This window comes from Pogona vitticeps, chromosome 7 (genome assembly GCF_051106095.1).
Source record: "Pogona vitticeps strain Pit_001003342236 chromosome 7, PviZW2.1, whole genome shotgun sequence".
Lineage (NCBI taxonomy): Eukaryota > Metazoa > Chordata > Lepidosauria > Squamata > Agamidae > Pogona > Pogona vitticeps.
The window spans coordinates 15,685,086-15,699,938 of NC_135789.1; the positions used below are offsets into that span (position 1 = coordinate 15,685,086).

The following is a 14,853-nucleotide window of genomic DNA, read 5'->3' on the forward strand; positions in this document are numbered from 1 at the left end:
CGAGAGAGAGAGAGAGAGGTCCAGCATTTTGCCCGTTCCTTTTCCAGATTTATTTGGGAAGCCTCAAACTCCAGGAAAAAAAAGAAGCAACCCCCCTTCCGGTTTCCTAAATGTGTCTCCATCTTTCCGTTGTGTATGGTTGTTGTTTTTTCCTCCCTCCCATCATCACAGGTTTGTGATGCTGGCTGCTCTCACAGCCTCCTGTTGCTGCTGTCATGATTTCCTACCCCTTGCAAGGAGGGTGGAGGGTTACAGCTTTGTGCCCGTCAAGGCCTAAATTCAGAAAACCTGCCCGTTTTTATCTCGCTGGGTGCAGCGGACAAGGGCTGAGCCTGCAACCCCTAGATAACAACAACAACAATAATTGTTTTGGGATGGCAGAGGTGGGAGGGATGATCTTATAGATCATCCGGACCAGCTTTTGTCAAAGAAGCCCGGTAGGGGGTTCGAACCCCCAACCTCTGGCCCTGCAGCTGGATGTCCAGTTTCTCTGAGTCTGAGGGAGATGTGAGTTTTGGGCCAAGCCTTATCATCATCATCATCATTCTCATCAGACTGCAGAGCTGGAAGGGGCCCAGGAGATCATTGGGTCCAGCCCCCCATCAAGGAGGTCCCGTGGGGGATTCGAACTCCCAACCTCTATCTCTGCAGCCAGAGAACCTCAAACCCTGAGCTATAGCTGTAGCTTGTTTTGGGAGCTCCATCATTTCATACACTTGACTCCATCCCAAACCATTTCTGGACCGTTTGGGGCCTCCGCTGCCCCTCTGGATAAAAATGCATCCTCCCCTTCCCCTTTTAGAGATGGGCAGAGGGGCCGGAGAGAGTTTTCCCACCTTCTCTGCCCCAAGGAAGGCAGCTGGCTGCGGGTACAGCATCTCTTTAACCTGGTTTGCTGTGACTGAAGAGCTGAGGTTGGCGCCTTTGCCTCAGGCAGCAAAATAGCTTAGGCGGCCTCTCTCCTATTCCCCCCCCCCCCCTTACTCTGGAGGTTTCTTGCTCCCTCAGCTTCTGGGCTATGTGAGATTAGACTGAGCTGAACATTGCTGTACCAGCTGGAGGAATTTGGGGTGTTGTAAATCTGAAGTTGCTTTCTCAAAGGTTGCATCTCTGATGCCAACAGGGACTGAGTTAAAATGAGAATCTCACAACCTCCTTCCTTCCTTCACTCCCTCCCTCCCTCCCTCCCTCCTTCTCTTCTTTCTTTCTTTCTTTCTTTCTTTCTTTCTTTCTTTCTTTCTTTCTTTCTTTCTTTCTTTCTTTCTTTCTTTCTTTCTTTCTTTCTTTCTTTCTTTCTTTCTTTCTTTCTTTCTTTCCCTTCCTCTCTTCCCTCCCCCCCCCGCAGCTGGAAAGAGGCGATTTCCTCTCGGAAGAATGGCGAGAGAGGATCGCGAACACAAGGTATGGTGACTGCCAATCGCTCGCCCATTGCAAACACGGTACAGAGAGAGAACCACCACTGGTTTATTTTAAACGTGGGTTTCTGAGGCCGGCAGGGTCGCAGTAAATCTGCTCCCCCCCAATACTCCAAGCTTCATACCCTATCTTGCCAGCATTGGGGGGGGAAAATTAAATCCTCCCCCCGCCCCAAATCCTCTCCTTTTCTTCCTGAAAAACAAGACCCTGGGTCTGTGTGCACGTTTTCCCTAATACTCTGTTATCTTGCAGTGTTATTTTTGTGAATAACTTTGCCTTTGGTCCTGAGGTGGATCACCAGCTGAAGGAGCGATTTGCAAACATGAAAGAAGGTAAGGATCTGTGTCCCTTCCGACTTCTTTGGGTGTGTTTTGGGGATGGGTGGGGGTAGAAGCGGCACCTGTTTTGACAAGGTAGCTCGAGCCAAATTGGTGGTCTGTTGTTCCGTGGTGTGTTTCCATCTGGTTTCTGAGAGTTAGTGGCCCCATCTGCTGTTCTCGATCTCCCGAGACTGTATGCCTTCTTGCTTCTTCCACTCTTTTGGGTTTGGTTTTGGCTTTTGTCCAGGCTGAAAGCTTTTTCTCTGTTATTTTTCTGTTTTTTGGCTCTTCTCATTTCCCAGAAGCTCGGGGTTAACACTATTTAGAACATCTCCCTTTATCTTCTTCTTAATGCCATCGCTCAGCCTTCCTCCGTTGGGTGTCCTCTGGGATTTCTTTGGGCTCATTCCAATGGCCAGCCTCAACTAGAGTAGACCCGTTGAATGAAGGGGATTTAGATGCGGGTTGCCCCTCCGGCTGTCGGTTCCACGACAAACCTCTGGACGTCTTGGTGATTGCTGCAAAAAAGAGCTGGACGTGAAACTTTTCAAGGAGGGGCAGGAAGCCACCTGTAACCTATTTAGCCCCATTTAAGCCTCTGGATGTCACTTCATGTTGTCTAGAGGATGGGGGGAAGATAATGTCCAGCACAGCTGGTTTTATTCCATCTTCACCGGCACAGATTGTATTTGAATTGATTTCAACCGCAATTTCAGTCAACTGCATTAAAAAAAAGAAGTCTGCTATTGAGCCATTGTGGTCTTTGCGCTTCAACAGAAAACCGACTCAGGTTGGATCTCACCTTGTTAAAAAAAACTACCCTTTCAATGTATTTTGAAAAATCCCCAGGCAGAGCTCGGGCATCTATTCTGGAACCATCACCCACTATCCTCGGTCTGTCTGTAGGTGGTTAGGCTTCCTCCCTGGTATTTCCTGGCCTAAAGCTTTGCCTTTCGTCTTACCAGGCACTCCTCTTCTCCTTTGACTTTGGATAATAGTTCCCCGGCAGCTGCGGCCCGTGACCGCTCTGCATCCTCTTTGCCAATAACCCTTCTCCGACCCGCTTCCTCTGCCTCGTTCAATCCCGTTGCATTTTCCATGGCAAAGGACCGTTTCAAAACGGAGTCTCCTGCCGCAAACGTTCCACTGAGAGCTCCCCAAAGCGATTCCCAGAGGGGCTGCCCTGACGGCCCCTCAAACACGGCACATGTTTTGGCCCCTTCCAGCCCGTTTGTCGAAAAAAAGAAAGTAAAGTAAAGAGGCAATTGTCCAAACGAGAAGTGAGGAACTGTTTTAAGTGGGTTGCAGGCAGGCGGGCCCAGGGGCCTTCTTTCTGCCCCCCCCCCGGACTCATTATGGGTTACTCCAGACCTTCAACATCCAAAAACTTGGGGCGAGGGTGAGAATATCTAATTTCTTCCCACTTCCTCTTGTTCCTCATTGTTGATGTTATTGTGGCGGTCCTGATCCACAAAAGCTAGCAAACGATTAGACCCTTTTTTAAAAGCAAAGTTGTCACCTACTCTTGCATTCGTGTCACAGTGACTCGTTTCTGGTTTTTATTTTAATTTTTTTTACAACCAGAACTTGCCTCTCCCAGCCGCGCTTTTTCCTATTTATTTCCCCTCAAACCATCCGTGGTCATGGTCTATACATTCTTGGTATATTATTACGACCAAAGTATTCTACCTTTTTCACATTTTATGAGTTTCATGACTTTTCCTTCTTCATTCCTTCACTTTAATGCTTCTTCGGGTGCTTTCTCAGCTTTAGCGTCCCGGGAGAAATCCAGATCTCAAAGGTTTCTGTCTTGTTTAAAAACAAAAAAACCAAAAAAACATGGGATAAAGTGGATGATTCCAGGAAATCATGGCAGGGATGACCCAGCCAGCCATGAACGGCCAAAATTACCGTATTTGTCCATGTATAAAACGACACTTCCCCCTAAAATAATTAAAGAAAAATTGAGGGACGTTTTATACTTGGAAGTAGGGGGGGGAGGGATCAAAGCAATTTGATCCCTGCTTTTCCCCCTCCACGTTTTGCAAAGAAAATGGAGGGGGAAAGCAGAGTTTGCAAAACGTGGAGGGGGAAAAGCTGCTTTTTGCAACGAAAATGTAGGGGGAAACCAGAAATCACTTCCCCCCCCCTCCACTTTCTTGCAAAGAAAGAAATTTCGGGTTAGAAAGGGGGCGTCTTATATATGGGGCATCTTATACAGGAAAAATACAGCAATTCTTAATCACCTTTCCCAAACAAGGCCTTTAATTTTAATTTTCAAGACCAAATTTCATAAGTTCGCTTTCGCTGCTCCTTCCTTCATTGCTTATCTACCTTTTCCCAGTCAAACAGGTTGAGTTTGGTGGTTTGGAGAGGCAATGTGGCATGAACTTGCTTGACGGACCCCAAAACTTTATTTATTTTGGAGGGTTTGGGGAGAACCGTTCTGTATGTGCAAGTCTGCTTTTTTACTTGACCCGGTTTTCTTTTTCTTTTTATGTTGTTCTTCCTCATGCTCTTTGTGCATCAAATATGTGCATGTGTGTGTTTAAAATATGCCTTTACTTAAAAATTAGGAGCCACCAGACTGTCGCTGGAGGCACACCTCTGGGCATCTCTCTCTCTGTCTCTACCGAAACCAGTCCAAAGTGTCTCCCTAGCAAAACAAAACCAAACAAAAAAGCCATCTGGGTTTGTAACTTTATTTTGGAGATTTCTTTTTTTATGTCCTGTTGCAATGTCTGTCCTTCAGTTCTGTGCCCGGCCTCTGGTCCCTAGAGGTAGGATGAAACAGCTTGGCCGTTTGAAATCAAGGCGTGCTTAAATCCCAAAATGATCAGCTCTGCTCCACGCAACCCCTGCTCACCTCTCAAGGTTAAGGTGTTTAGTCTTTCTGACTCTGGAATATACAACTGCGTGTCTCTGCTTTTTCCACCATGACACGGAAATGAGTGGGCTGGCTCTTGTTTTTTTTCTCCCCCTTTTCTGCAAACAGGTGGTCAAATTGTGTCCTCGAAGCCTTTTGCCCCGCTGAACTTTAGGATAAACAGTCGAAACTTGAGTGGTAAGTTGGCGCTCCTTTACTTCCTTTGTACTTGGATCCTATCACATTTTTAAATTAAGCATTGTCAACCTGCTGTGTGTGAGAGAGCGAGGGCAGCAACGCTTGTGTGTGTGTGTGTGTTTTTTTAAACCTCAGTGTTAATGTGTGTTGAAGCTGAGCTGTGGAAGGGTTTTTAAGAACCATGTCTTCTAATGAAAGGCCAATCACGCTTAAAAAAAAAATCAGAATGGAGGGAGGCGTTTTGCTCATGCGCCATATCTGTTTTGTTACTCTAGAGAAGTCAGTATCAGTGATCAGCCACATTTCATATATGAATCTTAACAGCCCCTCTTGAGCTTGGTTTATTTTTTTCCTCCTTTAAAAAAAATCCTTCCCCTCCCTTTTCCTAAGATATTGGCACAATCATGCGGGTCATAGAACTGTCGCCACTGAAAGGATCCGTCTCCTGGACCGGGAAACCCGTTTCTTACTACCTGCATACTATCGACCGAACCATAGTGAGTCTCTGCTTCAAATCTACCCCATATTCGGCACTATAAAGTCCCCAGGTCTCACTTTGGGGACACCGGGTGGGCTCCTGATTTAAGAGTTTCTAGCGGGTAAAATGAATGCCCGCTGGTTTGTCTCGCCTTTGGGGAACCGTAAGCCAAGTTCGAAAGCGAAATGATGGCTTTACCTGTGCCCAGTTCTGGACACCACACGTGAAGAAGAACGCCAGCAAATTGGAACAAGTTCAGAGGAGGGGGAAAAGGAGGATCAGGGGACTGGAAACCGAGCCTTAGGAGGAATGACGGAAAGAACTGGGCCAGTTTAGCCTTGAGAAAAGAAGACCGAGGGGAGATAGAAGGGCACTTTTCAAAGACTTGAAATGTAGTCCTACAGAGGAGGGGCAGGATCCGGCTTTAGAGGCCCCTTCCAACTCCCTGGTTCTGTGATTCAAACAAACAAACAAACAAACAAATACTCATGCCCTTCCGTGTTCTGTTCTTTCCTCAGCTTGAAAACTACTTCTCTAGTCTCAAGAATCCAAAACTCAGGGTAAGCAAGAACTCCGAACGGCTAAATTTGGCCTCAGGCAGGTTTGGCTGAGCATCCGTGGTTTCTCCGGCCCACCCTTTCCTCGGCTCTTTCATGCTTTAAAGATCGGACAAGGAAACTGGGCGCCGTCAATCTGGCGAGCCATCGTTAACGCAGCACACTTTCCGATACCTTTGTATCCCGGAAGCCGTGGTGAAGGGATCATTTCCCCAAGAAGTAGGGGTGGAATTTTGGGGTTCCTGACACCCGGGGGTCTTGTGGGGAGGGTTTTTTTCTCATTTTTTCCTTCTTCCCTGATCTCCCTGTTCTCCCCCCTCCCCCCCGCAGGAAGAACAAGAGGCAGCTAGGCGGAGGCAGCAGCGGGAAAACAAAAGTAATACAACGACTCCGACGAAAGTCCAGGAGAACAAGGTGCGACTGGAACACGAGTCCCTCCGTCTTGCCCTCTTTGTTTTTCTAAAGGCCCTAGAATTGCACAAGTGCAGAGCTGGAAGGGGTTTCCGGGGGTCATCTAGTCCAACAGGCACCCCAAAGTTTAGCCTTCTCTAGCCATTCCTCGGTCCCGGCAGTATACGTCCCGAGTCTTTCCCTGGGCCTTCTTCTCCTGAGTTGTTCTCTCTCTCTTTTTTAACCTTCTAAGCTCTCCTTCCTTCCTTCTCTTTCCTCTCTCCAACTCAATTCTCTTCCTCCCTTTTGGGCTCTTTTTTAAATGCCTTGCCTCCAAAGGATTACGGTGTGGAGGAAGAGAAACCCCCCGGAGCCAACGTGGTCAAAAAGCCATCTCCGTCCAAAGCCCGCAAGAAGAAGCTGAGCCGAAGAGGGAGGAAGATGGCTGGCCGGAAGCGGGGGCGCCCCAAGAAGATGGACATCGCCGGGACCGAGCGCAAGACCAAGAAGAACCAAACCGCCCTGGAGCTTCTTCATTCTCAAACCGTGTTGCAGACGTGTTCCTCCTCTCCTCAGGGTAAGGCCTGGCCTCCCGCCGGACTTGCTGGTGTTCCTGATTTCGCCTCCGCCTCCGTGAAGCTAGTTAAACCGAAAACGCCTGGCCTTCTGCGTTTTCTCCTCGGTTCTCCTCCTTTGCTCTTCACAAAGTCCAGTTCAGAATGCTGGTTCTCCTCCATAACACCCCAAATGTCTTGCGCCCAAGCTATCTCTGTTTCCCTTCTTGAGCCTGCTTGGGGGTTAAGATCATCAGAGGAACCCTCACTGTCGGTCCCGCCACCTTCGCAGGGGTGTTTGGTGGGGACACACAAGACAGGGCCTTTTCTCGGTGGCTGCTCCCAGACTCTGGAACTCCCTCCCACAGGAGGCCAGGCTGGCCTCCTCTTTGCTGTCCTTCTGCAAGCAGGCCAAGACCTTTCTCTACAGGCAAGCCTTTCCCTCTGTGCCTGGCTGCCCGAATGGGATTTTTAAATGGATGGTTGCGCCTTACTGCTTTGAATGTGTTTTTCTGCTGCTTTTAGCGGGTTATTTTGATTTTTTTTTTTGAACACTTGTAGATATTCTGTTTTTAGCTTTGAAATATTGTTTTGAATACTTGTAGACGTACTGTTTTTAGCTTTGAAATATTGTATTTTTAATGATGGAAGCCTCCTTGGGTCCTTTTTAAGGAGAAAGGTGGGGCTAAAATATTTTATATGAATAAATAAACGACCCAGAGTTTCAAAGTGTCTTGACCTGCGCACTTAAAACCCCAGTGAGAAATCCTTCCTACTATTTATACTGGCATCGCAGCCAGTTTATCCTGTGATGTCCTTGTGGCCACCTTGTGCTTGGACATTTGGCTCTGAACAGGCCTGTGTTTCTTCTTTCCTGTCCAGATGCCTACCGGTCACCTCACAGTCCGTTCTACCAGCTACCTCCCAAAGTGCAGCGGCGTTCATCAAACCAGCTACTGGTGACCCCCACTCCACCCGCACTACAGAAGCTGCTCGGTAAGTGGTTTTCCGCCACCTCTCCCTGACAAATGCCCACAGCCTCTCCAGAAGCCAAGATCTTGCAGGTCATACATCCTTGCTTATTGATGTTTTCCAGTTGAGAAGCTGCTGTTGCTTTCTTAAAAATATTTGCTGCTTATTCCCCACCCACCCCTTGAGAAGCCACCAAACCGATCTGCAGTAGCACTCCTGTGTCCGTGGCAGATTTGTTCCAACGCCCCCCCCCCCCCCGTGGATACAGTGGTGTCTCACTTAACAATGTTAATTGGTTCCATTAAAAAAATCATGTGAAAACATCGTTAAGTGAAACACCATTTCCCATAGGAATGCATTGAAAACCAGTTAATCCGTTCCAATTGGAACGGATTGCCGTCCTTAACTGAAAATTGCCATAGGAAACATTGTTGAGTGAAACGCGGTTCCCCAATTGAAATGCATTGAAGCCGACTCAATGCATCTGAATGGGTTTGCGAAGTCCCTTTTCGCTCCTGTAAAAGTGTCTTAAACTGTTTGAAGCCTGTTTTAAATGCTTGCAATCGTTAGCCCACCTCCTGAAACCTATGCAAACTTAATTTGGTGTTGTCCTGAGTCTTCGTTAATTTTTGGTGAATTTTTTTATTCTCCATTGAAAGCCACTGGACGGACCGTTCAAAGTCTCTATGACCCTCCAGTGGTCAGTTCTAACAAATTCATCATGAAAATACATATTTCTAGGTTTTTTTTCTTTTAATATTTTTAATATTTTCAGACCCCAGATTAGTGGACCTGTGGATATCGGTCCCACGAATACGAGGGTCCTCCTGTATGCTGCAAGGTCCTTTATTGCCATTTAGGCAAAGATATGTCTTTCTTTGCCCCCATTCTGTCTCTGTCAAACACAGGTGGGGGCTGTTTCATCCCCAGATATTAAATTCGCCTTCAAAGATGTCCTGGAGGTTTTGTGTCCTGAGGGTTGAGGGGAGGGGGTTGAAAATGGCAGATGTTTTTAATGTAAAGCGCTTCCTGGCAATCGCTCAAGCTAAGGGAACCCCACACACCGTCTAGGGCACGCACGACCTTGCCGTCAAGGGGAGGGTGCAAAGTAGGGAACCTGCTGGAAGAAACTTCCCAGCTCATAAGTATCTTTTTCTCCCCGGCTCAGAATAGTGGATGATGTATGTTTGTGTATGTCTTACTTTCACTAGCTAGAAATCAGCTCCTCACCCCTGTTGTTGCTGAAGTTGTCTAGGGGGTGAGATGCAGGGCTGATGTCTCTCTCTCATGCCAACCTTACAGACTCTTTCAAGATCCAGTACATGCAGTTTATGGCCTACATGAAGACTCCTCAGTACAAAGCAAACCTTCAGCAGTTACTGGAACAGGAAAAGGTAGACCCCTTCCTTCCTCCCTTCCTCCCTCCCTTGGGCTATTCGGATTCAGACCCATAAGTGATGACTTCTTTGCTTTTCACAGCATTGTTTTGAATTCTCTGTCTCTCACACTCACACAAACACTTTTTTTTCTCCCCTAGGAGAAGAATACTCAGCTGCTGGGGAAGGCGCAACAGTTGTTTTCTCACTGTCAGGCCCAGAAAGAAGAAATCAAGCGACTCTTCCAGCAGAAACTAGATGAGGTACAAGAGAAGGCTGGGCTCTGTGTATGTGTGTGTGTGCGCGCGAGCACGTGTGTGTGTGTGTGAGAGAGAGAATCCTCAGTGGGTTGAAAGGCTAGAAGGCGACACAGACCGGTCCCCGTCCTGCTGGCTTATGAGTACAGTGGAGAAAACTTTCTTCCTTCAAACTCGACTCCTAAATCTCAGAGTCTGGAAGAAACAGCAACTTGTTCCCAACTCCAGCCACTGAGGGAGTTCAAACTCACACCCTCACCCAAAGAGAGGAATCAAGCCTGATGGGATTGGCGTCCTCTGGGGCAAGTCCCCCACTGGGGAGCCCCATCCAAACCCAAAGCAACCCAGATTGAAATTGGAAGCGTCCTTCACGGGAAAAGGGCAGGCGAGAGACAGGAGGAAGATCCATCGCTTCCAGCCACTATCCCACTTAGTGGCTGGAAGCGAAGCATCTTAACTTCACCAGTCATTCAGCTGTCATTGATTATCATTATTTTTTTAGCCTCGTGTGATATTGAAAAGCAGTCCCCATGTTTTTGGTGACATTAAAGACATCACTCTTGCTCCATGTTTTCCCTTTCTGAGAAGTTTGTGTCTCCTGCTCAAGGCACTGGATCAATTTGGGGGGTGGGGGGGGTGGGACTGGGCAAGCCAGACTTTTGTCTACATGATGGAGTGCTCGACATTTCTGTGTCACACAGAACTCTGCGGCTTTGGTGGTAGCCTGGGTTTCAAGAGCAGTGGCTCTCCCATCTGGCGTTATCTTTTGGGTTGTCTGTCTTAACCCCCAGTATTACACAACCCTTCTCCCATAGAGAGATTTGGATATCTCAAATGCTCGCCTCGTTTGTAACTTTTTAGTCCGTTAGCAAAGATCTGTTGCGATCCAAATCTTTGTTCCAGCGTGGAAGTGATTTTTTTAAAAATGCATCAGACACATCATCTTGTTTATCCCCCAGAATAGCCATGGGGGTCTAATTCACCTTCCCCCTTCTCTTCCCCCCTAGCTGGGCGTGAAGGCCCTGACTTACAACGACCTCATCCAGGCTCAGAAAGAGATCTCGGCGCACAACCAGCGGCTGAAGGAACAGACCAAGCAGCTTGAGAAAGACAACGGCGAACTCAGGAACCAGAGCTTACAGCTGGTGGGTGATCTCAAAAGGGCGGACCAGCCGGAGGGAAAAGGGTGGCGGCGTGTTAATTCTTGTTGCTGTTCCTGACCTGGTGACATTATTTTATTTCTCCAATATGTGTATATGCCACAGGGTGGATTTGGTTTAAATCGAGTTGATTTTTTAAATCATGAATTTGAAATGTAAAGACGCATTCTTGCGGGTTGTTATAGCTTCAATATTGCAACCCGATTTGCAGCTTCATATGGTCAGCCAATTAAATGTACCCGGTTACTTTTAACGATGTGCAGGAGTACAACTTTTTTTAAAGGAAACTAAGCTGTATATTTTCCCAGTTGATAACTCTTTCCTGACTCTCTTTTTTCCTCTCCTTTTTCCTGCTCTCTCGCCCCCGCCACTTTTTTAGCTGAAGGCCCGATGTGAAGAGCTAAAGTTGGAGTGGTCGACCCTTTCCCTGGAGAATCTGGTGAAAGAAAAGCAAGCACTGAAAAGCCAGATTTCTGAGAAACAGAAGCATTGCTTAGAATTGCAGGTAGAGAAGGGTTCGGAGTGGCTGAAGCACATCCCTGTCCTTTCTTTCTTTCTTCCCTTCCCTCCCTCCCTTTGAACTGCTTGTTTTTCCCGATGAAAACGGTGGCGTTTAATCACACCCGCGTATATTTTTTCTTAAACCTTTCTAAAGATCAGCATCGTGGAGCTTGAGAAAAGCCAACGGCAGCAGGAGCTGCTCCAGCTGAAATCCTGCATGCTGCCGGACGAATCGCCGCCAGCGCCGGCGCCCCGCCAGAAAAGCCACCTGAGCCGTGGGCCGGAGGCCGATCACGGCCTTTTCCACCTGGAGCTGGAGGGCCCCAAGTTCCCCACGCCTCAGCTCAACGGCATGAGCCCTGAGCTCTCCATGAACGGGCATGCCACCCCTTACGAGATCCACCACGCCCTCGGGCGACCCGCCTCCAAGCAGAGCACCCCCCAGTACCCGGCTTCCCAGCTGGAGCAGGAGATCATCCCTTGCACCCCAAACCACAGCTGCAGGCAGAAGCCCGACAAAGGGTTGAGTTTATCCCTGCCGGATTATACCCGGTTTTCCCCGGCTAAAATCGCCCTGCGGAGGCATCTGAATCAGGACCATGTCGGCGGCGGGGGAGGGAAAGCAGCGGCCCATGAGAACCACCCAAGGTGAGTGGGGGTGCACAGGGTCGGGGGGGTGGAAGAAGAGCATGCTTTGTCGGCATCTGGCCATCAAGAGAGAAAGATGCCGGCTGTGATCCCCGTCACTGTGAGGAAAAAGGAGAGAAAGGATTGGCAAATCACTCCTGTTGATATTGATAGAAATGAAATTCCTTGTTATTGCTGTATCAAGAGGTTCGCAGGATCCTAGAATCATGGGGTTGGAAAGGGGGGGACCTCTAAGTCCCTCGGGTCCAGCCTCCTCTACTCAAGGCAGGAAACCCAAATCCGAGCAGATTCGACAGAGGGTGGTCCAATTTTTGCCTTGAAAGGCCTCTAGCGCTGGAGTGCTCGCCCACTTCCTGAGTGTGTGGGTTGCATCATTGTACCATTCTAAAAGGAAGTTTTTCTATGATATTCAACCAAAATCTGGCTTCTTGTCGCTTAAGCCCATTCTGACATGTCCTGCCCTCTGGGATGGTCAAGAGCAGATCCTGCCCCTCCTCTTTTATGTATTTGAAAAGTGCGATCAGATCTTCCTTCAATCTTTTCTGGAGGCTGAAGAGGCCAATTCTTTTCAGTCTTCCCTCCTTATAGGGCTTGGTTTCCAGCCTCCTGATCCTCCTTCTTGCCCTCCTCTGGACTTACTCCAATTTGTCAGCACCTTCTTAAAGACTGGGTGTTACCGAGCTACGGTTACAAAAGCTGGAGCTGATATTTTTTGCCGGTGCCTTTCAAAAGGAAAAGAAAATAAGATAAAGTTTTGAAACCTTGCCGGTGGTTTCCAGCAAGGAAGGAAGGATGAGGATCGGGAAATGTGGCGCAAGCCATGCTGGGACTCATCCCAAAGAGGTGTTCCTCTCCAGAGATGAAACCCTACGTGAAAATGTGCCTGGAAGAGGCGGTGCCATCATCCTCAAGGCTTTCTGACAGCAGGGAGAACGCTGAGGGCTCGGTCCGTTTTTGTGTTACCGTACGTGTGAGGAGGAGACAAAGGAAATGCCAGAGAGTGAGCCGTCCCCTCAGACACCTAGAATAAAACAGATAATAGAACAAGCAAGGGATATAGAAGCAGATCAAGGGAAAAAGCAAAAGACAGAGGCACGAGCTGGAGAGGAGGAAGAATGTTGCGCGATGGAGGTAGAAGGGGCTCGAGACAGAAAAACTCACGAGAGGAAGGAATGGTTAGAGCAGTTAGAAACGGCTGAGGCAGGAGAGAAGAAGGAGTGGGGAAGCGAAACAGAAAATAACCGTGATTAAAGAAGCTATAACAGAGAAATCTCATAAAGGAGTATAAGTCTTTTCCGTTCCCTTGAAAAGAACCGCGACTAGTGAAGTTGAAGAGGGAGGAGGAACTTCAGCAAGAGGAAAAGTGAGACCTATAATAGCTGGCCTGAGTCCAGAAGAATGGACAGTCTTGGTGTACCCCAAGGGTCGGGGTCCCGAGCAGTTGGTACACCAAATGGATCCAGCTATGGAGAAGAGAGGGAGAATGGGCCTGCCATCCTTGTTGTGGAACACTGTGTGCGGTCCGCAACGGGGTCTTGAGACCACCGACCAAGGAGGAGAAAGTGGCAAAAATATATTACTGAAAGACCTAAATAATGAAAAATCCTTGTTATGGTTTTGGGAAAGTTCTCCACCCCAGTTAACGCTACATAATTCTGTAGAGTTTAACAAAGAAAAAACAAACAGTTGTATTAATAAAATTTATTTTATTAACAATTCCGAGTCATCGTTTGTATTGCCAGAAGAAGAACAGCCTAAGGCTAATATCGAACCTGCTTACGGTACATTACATTCTTGTGTTTTTATTTTTCCAGAACCGAGCCATTGAAAGAGAACGGACTGATCTTTCCCAGCCCAGCCATCCCGAACGGCGTCAAGATGAGCCCACTAGAAAACCGGCCGGCTTCTCCGGCCGTCACCGAGAAAGTAAGGAAGACATCGGGTGCACTTCTTGGGGTGGGATGGCCTTGTTAGCCGACGATCCATTGGGCCAGGTGGGAAACGTCCTGCATTTCTGAAAGACCACCACCACCCCCTCAAGTTTTCAAATCTTTGAGGAGATATACTCTGAAGGTGGGGCTTTTGGGGAGGGCTGTTTCTAGCTTGTGGAACTCCCTGCCCCAAGATGCTAGGTTCTGGTTGTTGTGGGTTTTTCGGGCTCTTTGGCCGTGTTCGGAAGGTTGTTCTTCCTAACGTTTCGCCAGTCTCTGTGACCGGCATCTTCAGAGGACAGCACTCTGTGCTCTGGTGTAGTTGGCTTGGGAGTGCAGTATTAATGGCTGTGAGATAGGCTTTTGTCTTTTTCTGTAGATGGGTGAAAAGACAAAAGCCTATCTCACAGCCATTAATACTGCACTCCCAAGCCAACTACACTAGAGCACAGAGTGCTATCCTCTGAAGATGCCGGCCACAGAGACTGGTGAAACGTTAGGATGAACAACCTTCCGAACACGGCCAAAGAGACCGAAAAACCCACAACAACCATTAGATCCCGGCCGTGAAAGCCTTCGCAAATACAATGCTAGGTTCTCCTTAGCCTGCTTCTCTTTCATTGATGGGCAAGAGTCTTTGGCGGTCCAAATGGGCCACTGAAGAAGGGATGGGAGGAAGCATTACCTTCTGCACTATAGGAAAAAAACTGCTTCTCCCTCCAGGTAAAGTGATGGGGTTTAATCACACACACACACACATACAGTTTCCTTATGTTGCAGTTTAAAATTGGTTTCACTTCTGTGACTGTTTTTACGCCATAACGCTTTAATGGCGTTTCAATCCTGCAACCCTGGGTTCCCCCCATCCGCTTGCCACCCCCTTTCCTTGTGGGCTTTTAACCACGTGTGGGTTTGAAGCTGCTGAAGCCACTGGGCGCGATGCCTGCTGTAAGGTTGAGCCCATGATCTGCGCCGCCTTAAGACAGCGGCACCCCCAGCTTCAGCTCTGTGAGGGGTAAAAGTCCCCCGCCCTCCGAGATCCTGGCATGAGTGCTTGTATTGTGGGAGAAAGCTGGCATGGAAAGAAGTGAATGTACAGCTAAGCCCTTCGCCCCGTGAGCGAGGGACAAGGAACAAGGCCCCTCTTCGGACTTTGATCAGAACTTTGAATTCTCTCTCTCTCTCTGTGTGTGTGTGTGTGTGTGTGTGTGTGTGTGTGTGTGTGTGTT

General features: G+C 48.2%; 1 protein-coding gene across 3 annotated transcripts in view; it reads left to right on the forward strand.

Annotated features, from left to right (window-relative positions):
* DOT1L (DOT1 like histone lysine methyltransferase) overlaps window positions 1-14,853 on the forward strand; it is a 48,533-nt gene that overhangs the window by 20,366 nt on the left and 13,314 nt on the right. For 2 of the 3 annotated variants that reach the window (XM_072978060.2, XM_072978061.2), the window contains exons 8-21: window positions 1,346-1,401; window positions 1,669-1,748; window positions 4,732-4,800; window positions 5,191-5,297; window positions 5,797-5,838; window positions 6,166-6,249; window positions 6,565-6,802; window positions 7,662-7,775; window positions 9,054-9,145; window positions 9,289-9,390; window positions 10,392-10,529; window positions 10,924-11,049; window positions 11,200-11,693; window positions 13,508-13,619. In XM_072978060.2, coding sequence (XP_072834161.2) covers window positions 1,346-1,401; window positions 1,669-1,748; window positions 4,732-4,800; window positions 5,191-5,297; window positions 5,797-5,838; window positions 6,166-6,249; window positions 6,565-6,802; window positions 7,662-7,775; window positions 9,054-9,145; window positions 9,289-9,390; window positions 10,392-10,529; window positions 10,924-11,049; window positions 11,200-11,693; window positions 13,508-13,619 — 1,854 coding nt within the window. The other variant, XM_072978062.2, reaches the window with a different exon arrangement.